Source organism: Hypanus sabinus, chromosome 11 (genome assembly GCF_030144855.1).
Source record: "Hypanus sabinus isolate sHypSab1 chromosome 11, sHypSab1.hap1, whole genome shotgun sequence".
NCBI classification, from domain to species: domain Eukaryota; kingdom Metazoa; phylum Chordata; class Chondrichthyes; order Myliobatiformes; family Dasyatidae; genus Hypanus; species Hypanus sabinus.
In genome coordinates, this window is record NC_082716.1 from 5593198 (window position 1) to 5602053 (window position 8856).

Below are 8856 nucleotides of genomic sequence, written 5' to 3' on the forward strand. Positions count from 1 at the left end.
GGGTTATGGGGAAAAGGCAGGTAGGCTGAGATGAGTCCATGGCCAGATCAGCCATGACCTTATTGAATGGCGGAGCAGGCTTAGTGGGCCAGATGGCCGATTCTTTCTTCTATATCTTATTTTCGTATGTTCAATGTGTAGTTCCTTGTAACATTCTGTACATCCTGTTGTCCAAACTGACCTGTATTTTACCCCTTATCAGGCAGCTTAAGAACGTCTGACATTGTAAACAAGCGTTTTCGAAGAAATTGGATACGATTCACTGCAAACTTCATAAAATTCCGATCTATGGATGGAATTTACTTAGAGGTTCTGGAAATTGTTGCAAAAGAGTCTAAACAGTATCATGAAGTCACTGAGTTTGTTAAAGAAACTGCCTCACATTTCCACCAAGAGCTACCTGGATCTCAGGTAAAAAGCCAAATGTTCAAGTTTTGCAAGATGGAAACACACTGCATACACTCGGTGACCACTTTATTAGGTACATCTGTACACCTGCTCATTAATGCAAATATCTAATCAGCCAATCATTGCGCAGCAACTCAAAGCATAAATGAATGCAGACATGGTGAAGTTTCAGATTTTGTTCAGACCAAACATCAGAATGGGGAAGCAATCTGAGCTAAATGACATTGAGCTTGGAATGATTGACGGGGTGGTTTGCGTATCTTAGAAACTGCTGATCTCTTGGGATTTTTACACAGTCTCCAGAGTTACAGAGAATGATGCACAAACAAAAAAAAAACATCCAGTGAATGGCAGTTCTGTGGCAAAAATGCCTTGCGAGGTCGGAGGAGAATGGCCAGAATGTTAGGAAGGCAGAGGTAATTCAAATAACCGTGTTACAGCAGTGATGTGCAGAAGGGCATCACTGAATGAAAAACACATTCAATGTCAAAGTAGAGGAGCTACATTTTTGGAGGCACAAGGATGAATCATTGGAGGAAGAAACATCTCCCATTCCTCTGCAGGCGGTTATCTGTCTCTACACCACCTTGTGGTACCAGTATTGTTCCTTTCCTGAAATACATTTCCTCAGAACATGGTGACTGTGACTGTGATGATAGAGGCAGAACTTGCCCCGGTTATTACTGGATCAGAAAAACAGAAAATTTCAAACCTACCTCTGATATACAAAGCCCAGTGTTACAGTGCTGGTGTGTGGGGAATTGGCTGCTGGAGATTATTTCCCAGTGTAAATAATAATATAAGGCTGATTTCTCGTTGTTCTTATGTTCTCAGATCTCCTTTCACATACCTTGGTCTCCACACTGCAAGAACGAACGATGTTATGACTTTTTAGCAATTTCAAAAGCCTGTGACATTTTATTTGTGGCATCCTACGACGTTCCAAATGACCTGCGGGATGGTTGTGTTGCAAGATCAAGTGCTCCCTATCACCGGGTTTTATCAGGTAGGTTCACTGAGACCCTCAGCCTCACCCTCTCACAAAGCTGACTGAGATCCAATTTATACAATTTGTCCTTTCAGGAATGTTGGATTATATCAAACTGGGCATTGACTCCAGAAAGCTGGTGATGGGCGTTGCTTGGTACGGTTATGACTACACCTGCAAGCACCTTCTTGGGGTAAGATGCTGATATTATCAAGAAGATCGTAATACATAGGAGCAGAATTACCCCTCACCCAGCAGGCTTAAACCAAAAGGGATAGTTAAGAAGGGATTGCTTGGAATATATATAAGAACTTCGCTAACACTATCATTTTAATAGCATTAATTTGACCAATTAATGATAATGTCATAGGGGACTATTTAGAAAGTACTTGTTGCATGTATTCAGTTAATGGAAGAAAGTTATATTTATACAGGTCCTTAAAATTTTTGTTAATTTTAATACCAAGATAAGTAAAGTTATTTTTAGCAATGCTAAAAGGAATTTGATCATATTGATCCAAGTAGTTATTAATAGGAAATAACTCACTTTTGTGCAAATTTAATTTATATCCAGAAAAACTACTAAATTCAGAAAATTTAGATAACATAGCAGGAATAGGTTTCTTAGGATCTGAAATATAAACTAACAATTCATCTTCATACAACGAAACTCTATGCACTTTATCTCCTTTCTTAATACCTTGAACCTTGTTGGAGTCCCGAAGAGCAATAGCAAAATGTTCTAAAGCCAGGTTGAATAACAGCAGACTAAGAGGACAACCCTGACCTCTGTATAGCCTAAAATAAGGGGATTTTTGATTGTTAGTTATAACGGCCGCCATAGGACCTTGATAGATCAACCTAATCCAGGAGATAAAACCTAGACCAAAATTAAATCTTTCTAAAACCTTGAATAAATAGGACCATTTTACCCTATCAAAGGCTTTCTTTGCATCAAGGGAAACAACACATTCAGATTCTTTAGATGGAGAGGAATGAATAATGTTCAATAGTCTCTGAATATTAAAATATGGATATCTATTCATAATAGATCCATTTTGATCCTTAGAAATAACCTTTGGTAAAAGATTCTCGAACTCATTAGCCAAAATCTTAGAAAGAACTTTGGAATCCACATTTAATAAGGAAATTGGTTTGTAAGAGGCACACTCAGATAAATCTTTTTCTTTTTGTGAGAATTAATGAAATTGATGCCTCATAGAAAGTTTTCAGGAGGGTCTCAGAAGATATAGAATCAGTGAAAGTTTGGCATAAATGAGGTGTATTTCAGTAAACATCTTAAAAAATTCCACCATAAATCCATCCGGTCCCGGACCTTTACCTGATTGAAAAGAGGATATAGCCCTTGCTATTTCCTCTTGTTTAATAGGTGCATCTAATGTATTCATATCTTGAATAGAAATTTTGGTTATATTCAATCTTTGCAGGAATCTATTCATGGAAGTAGTGTTATCTAGAAAATCAGATTTATAAAGGTTAGAGTAAAAATCCAAAAATACCTTATTAATTTCCTGACAATCTGATGTTTCAGTTCTATCAGTTCTTCATATTTTCAAAATCTGCCTTCTAGCCATAATTGCTTTAAGTTGAGCAGCCAACAATTTACCGGACTTATCTCCATGTATATAAAATTGACTTTTAGATTTCAAAAGTTGCTGCTCAATGGGAAAAGTCAAAGGCAGATCATGCTGTGTTTGAAGTTTTACCCTTTCCTTATATAAATCTTCAGTAGGTGATACTGAATAAACTTCATCTATTTCTTTAATCCTGTTAGTAATCACTAAAAGCTCTGCTTTAGTTTTCCTTCTTAAAGCTACTGAATATGAAATTGTCTGTCCCCTAAGAAAAGATTTCATCACATCCCAAATAACCAAAACTGAGAGTCCCTCCAAAATTTAAAATAAACTTTTTTTTATTTCTATTTGCACAGTTTGTTATCTTTTGCATGTTGATTGTTTGCCCTGTTGGGAGTGGTTTTTCATTGATTCTGTTTTGTTTCTCTGTACTTACTATACATGCCCACAAGAAAATGAATCTCAGGATCGCAAACTCCTGAGGCCTCCTGTCCCATGATCCTTTCCCTTCTCCAGCTCTGTATCACTTTCGCCAATCACCTTTCCAGCTCTTAGCTTGATCCCACCCCCTCCGGTCTTCTCCTATCATTTCGCATTTCCCCCTCCCCCCACTACTTTCAAATCTCTTACTGTCTTTCCTTTTGGTTAGTCCTGACGAAGAGTCTCGGCCCGAAACGTCGACAGCGCTTCTCCCTATAGATGCTGTCTAGCCTGCTGTGTTCCACCAGCATTTTGTGTGTGTTGTTGTTTGAATTCCAGCAACTGCAGATTTCCTCGTGTTTGTGATATGTGTCAGTAGTTTGATGAAAATTTTGTTTGAATTTTGAACTTTGATAGTTTTCCTTTGTGCTATACCTCTGCTCTGTCACCTGAATTCTTGATGATTTTGCAGTATATAATGTTTCTTCAATATCATATCTAATGACTCAGATGGATTCACCATAAACACTTTCTGTGTACTTTCATATTATCAGAGTGACTGTATTTAAATCCACAATTTATTTCTCTCTCTATATTTCTCAGGTGGGTGAGTGTGAACTGGAAACGATTTCCCAAGGAGTCCTGTGTAGTTATACTAAAGCAAGACAGATCCCATACAAAGACATCATGCAGCTTCTGCCGAGATCACTCACTGGCAGGTTCTGGGACGATGATCGGAAAGCCCCATATTTTGACTACTTGGTAAGATGATCTACCAGAGCACATTGGGGACCTGGGCATGAGACCGTTCTACCTACAATACTCCAATCTCCCAGGCTGAATAAACTCTATATAAACGACTCCACAAAGCACAAAACATCAGGTTTGTTTGGTGGCAATTGGGTGTAGGAGATCGGCTGAGTATTTGGGAGTGATTGAACCATGTGTGGAATCCAGCAGATATTTTAATCAGAATCAGAGTGAAGTTTATTATCATTGACTTATGTTGTGAAGCTTGTTGTTTTGTGGCAGTGACTGCATACAGTGCATTACATAAAATGTACTATAAATTACAATAGGAAATAGATATAATATGAAATAAATAATTATTACAAAAAAGAGATAAGAAACAGTTTGTGTGTAATGAAACATAGAACTGTATAACAGCATGGAAACAGGCCATCTCGGCCCTTCTAGTCCGTGCTGAACGCTTACTCTCACCTAGTTCCACTGGCCCACACTCAGCGAATAACCCTCCATTCCTTTCCTGTCCATAAACCTATCCAATTTTACTTTAAATGACAATATTGAACCTGCCTCTACTGCTTCTACTGGATGCTCATTCCACAGAGCTACCACTCTCTGAGTAAAGAAACTCCCCCCTGTGTTATGTCTTGAACTAGTTGATATTTTACAGTATTTTATAGAATCAAGTGTAGATAGAGGGATTGGAGATGATAACTGAAATAGATGTGCTCTCTTGGTTTGACAAAATGTTCCATTCATTCTTACTTCTTCGTGTTCGTTAACATTTTACCCCAAGCACTGACCCCAATTTTGAGACACATTCACTGTATTGCAATGTTTAGATTGTCAAATGAAAATCTAAACAAAATACACATTCTGCACCTTTTCTTCTGTAGATCATAAGGCTGCAAGATGTAGGAGCAGAATTAGACCATTCAGCCCATCGTCTGGTCCACAATTTCATCCTCTCAAACACATTCCCCGCCTTCACCTCACAAATTTTGACACCTTTACTAATCAAGAGCCTATCAACCTCTGTTTTAAATTTAAATATACCCAGTGACTTGGCACCACATCATCTCTGGCAAGTAATTCCACAAATTCACCATCCTCTGGTTTAAGAAATTCCTCTTCAGCTCTGCCCTAGGGAGCTAGGGCTTTGCTCTTTGGAGAGAAGGAGGATGAGAGGAGACATGATAGAGGTGTACAAGATATTAAGAGGAATAGATAGAGTGGACAGTCAGCACCTCTTCCCCAGGGCACCACTGCTCAGTACAAGAGGACATGGCTTTAAGGTAAGGGGAGGGAAGTTCAAGGGGGATATTAGAAGAAGGTTTTTTACTCAGAGAGTGGTTGGTGCCTGCCCGAGTCAGTGGTGGAGGCAGATACACTAGTGTAGTTTAAGAGACTACTAGACAAGTATATGGAGGAATTTAAGGTGGGGGTTATATGGGAGGCAGGGTTTGAGGGTCGGCACAACATTGTGGGCTGAAGGGCCTGTACTATGCTGTACTATTCTATGTTCTATGTTATATGTTCTATAATGGGATTTCTAGTCAAGTCATGTCAAGTCAAGTCACTTTTTATTGTCATTTCGACCATAACTGCTGGTACAGTACACAGTAAAAATGAGACAACGTTTTTCAGGACCATGGTGTTACATGACTCAGTACAAAAACTAGACTGAACTACGTATAAAACAACACAGAAAAAAAGACTACACTAGACTACAGACCTACCCAGGACTGCATAAAGTGCACAAAACAGTGCAGGCATTACAATAAATAATAAACAAGACAATAGGGCAGTAAGGTGTCAGTCCAGACTCTGGGTATTGAGGATTTCCCTCAATTGTGACATTTTGTCCTCTGGTCTCATACTTCCCACTGTAGGAAACATTTTCTTCCATCCACTCTATCTCAGTTTTCCAATATTCAATAGTTTCAAAGAGATTCCCCCATTCCTCTAAACAGAAGTGAGTACAAGCCGAGAGCCATCAGATGCTCCTCATACATTAACCCTTTTTTCCTGGGATCATTCTTCTGGAACCTTTTTTTGACCCTCTCCAATGCCAGCACACCTTTTCTTTGATAATAGTCTAAGTTCATTCTGACTGACTCTTAATAAATCTTCATCATTACCTCCTTACTTTTATATTCTTTTTCTCTTGAAGTGAATGCTAATACTGCATTTGACCTTCCTCGCCAGTGATTCAACCTGCGTGTTAACCATCAGGGACTCCTGCACGAGGACTCCCAAGCCCTTTTGCAACTCTGATTTCTGAATTTACTCCCTGTTTAATGCCTTTATTTCTTCCACCAACGTGCATGATCATACACTTCCCAACACTGCATTCCACCTGATACATCTTTGCCCAATGTTCCAATCTGTCTGTCCTTCTGCAGACTCCCTGCTTCCTCAAAACTACCTACCCCTCCTCCTTCGTCTTCTCTGCAAACCTAGCCACAAGTCTATCAAAACCATCATCCAAATCCTTGACTCATAACATGAAAAGTAACGGTCCCAATATCAACTCCTGAGGAACACCACTAGTTACTGGCAAAAAATGCCTCCTTTATTCCCACTCTTTGCCTCCTGTCAATCCCCCAAGTCACTGAAAAACTTCTAACTCTGCTCAGTATTCTTTCCATGTATGAAAGATATTTTCTCTAAGCAGATTATGTCTTTCCATCTGCCCCTGTAAGACATCTGCTAAAACGGGCAATTGATACACATCTGCCCTGTGGTCCCTATATTTTTCTCTTCCTTTCTTTAAAGTAACTGTGATGAGATCCTTGATGAGAATGGTTTGGACCCAAAAGTGGTAGTGGTGATCCTGGATGAGAGCAGGATCCAAGTTATCTCTCTCAGGAACTCAACACCTCTCCTTGGGTCCAAATCCTTCCCAGTCCACTTGGTATTGCCTTATCACCTCCAATAGTGCACAAGTCCAAAACTCTTCTCACCATGAAGACCTGCTCCCCATCAACAGGGGGTAGTGGGGCTGATGGTTGTGGGGTAAGGGGCTGGTACAGGCAGCTTGTAATTTTGAGATGAGGAAGGCGGAATTAATCTTTATGTCTTAGGAAGCCGCAAGGTGCAAGCCACCAGGTATACGTCCCTCAGGGTTCAATGAACTTGGGATCCAACTTTCTAGATCCCACTCAGAGAGACAAATTATGAGTGGACAGCCAGATCTGTTGCCCAGGCTGTAAAACAGGTCCCTGTCTTCTCTTTTGGTTTGCCTAGGTCTCCACTTTCTGGGTAGAGTTCAGCAAAGTCTCTCTTGCCTGAAGCCATTTTTGCTTGCAGCATTGGATGAGATCCTCAGCCTCTTGTGCCAGAAAGAGAGGCAGACGATACCTAAAATGGGGAGCAGAGAATATACCCCCCCAACACAGACAGTACCAGAGGTCAGAAATGAACCTGTTCACAGGAATTGTGATACAGATCCTTTCTCTCCAGCATTAAAGTGCCACCCAAATTACTCCACCTAACAGTTTCAGCCTGGTGCCCTCCCAATCTGTGCATTTCCCTTTTGCTCACATGCAGGTTGGTAACACGTACCACGAGGTCTGGTACGATGATCCCGAGAGCATTTCTATGAAGGTGTCTATCATGATGAAACTGAACCTCCGTGGTATCGGCGTGTGGGCTGCAAACAACATCCACTACGCTGGTGATATCAGAGCAAGAATGCAGGCTGCGGAGATGTGGAACGCCGTGTGTCGTCCCTGGTGGAATTACCAAGTGTGAACCATTTCATCAATTAGTATTGCAAGATGAACATCGATTTCTCTACCATTCGGTCATTTCTCCCTCTCTCCCCCTCCTCTTTTTCAATTCCCCAATCTGGCTCCTCGCCTACCCTCTTTCTTCTCCTCACCTGCCCACCTCCTCCCTCTGTGCTCCCCATCCCCCTTCTCCCCTCCCTTTCTCCCATGGTCCACTTTCATCTCCAGATTCCTCCTTCAGCCCTTTACCTTTTCACCTATCATCTTCCAGCTACTCAATTCATCCCCTTCCCCCCAATCCTTCCCCTCCCTCCCCTACCCACCCATCCTCCCCTCACCTGGTCTCACCTGTCACCGGCCGGTCTGTACTCCTTCCCTCCCTCCCTCCCTCCCCCATCCACCCATCCTCCCCTCACCTGGTCTCACCTGTCACCGGCCGGTCTGTACTCCTCCCCCTCCCTCCCCCACCCACCCATCCTCCCCTCACCTGGTCTCACCTGTCACTGGCCGGACTGTACTCCTCCCCCTCCCTCCCCTACCCACCCATCCTCCCCTCACCCCTCACCTGGTCTCACCTGTCACCGGCCGGTCTGTACTCCTCCCCCTCCCTCCACCTTCTTATTCTGGCTTCTACCCTCTTCCCAGTCCTGATGAAGGGTCTTGGTCTAAAACATCAACTCTTTATTCTTCTCCATAGACCTACTGAGTTCCTCCAGCATTTTCTGAGTGTAATAAAATTGAGCTCATTTGTAATAATAGTAAAATAAATATAAATGTAGAAAACAGACTGAGCATTTTATTTATTAAATTCAAATGAAGCTGTACAATGGGAAGATACATGTAGTGGCCACTTTATTAGGTACACCTGTACCGCTGCTCATTACTGCAAAAATCTGATCAGTCAAGGTGAGCCAGATATGCGTATGTGTGCTATCTGTTTAATTTGGACCTTTTGGCCCCATGA

General features: G+C 41.4%; 1 protein-coding gene across 1 annotated transcript; it reads left to right on the forward strand.

The window, feature by feature from the left end:
• Positions 1-288: 288 nt before the first annotated feature.
• Positions 289-7914, forward strand: LOC132402329 (di-N-acetylchitobiase-like). The gene is made up of 5 exons (XM_059985208.1): positions 289-411; positions 1243-1414; positions 1492-1596; positions 4073-4173; positions 7711-7914. The coding sequence occupies exons 1-5, from the start codon at positions 289-291 to the stop codon at positions 7912-7914; spliced, it is 705 nt and encodes a 234-aa protein (XP_059841191.1).
• The last annotated feature ends 942 nt before the right edge of the window (positions 7915-8856 follow it).

Excerpts from the sequence above, each read along its gene's own strand:
- LOC132402329 (XM_059985208.1), top strand. The coding sequence starts at position 289 with ATGGATGGAATTTACTTAGAGGTTCTGGAAATTGTTGCAAAAGAGTCT. Across the intron at positions 1,415-1,491 it reads CTATCACCGGGTTTTATCAG|GAATGTTGGATTATATCAAA; the intron begins GTAGGTTCACTG and ends TTGTCCTTTCAG. Across the intron at positions 1,597-4,072 it reads GCACCTTCTTGGGGTAAGAT|CAAGACAGATCCCATACAAA; the intron begins GCTGATATTATC and ends GTTATACTAAAG.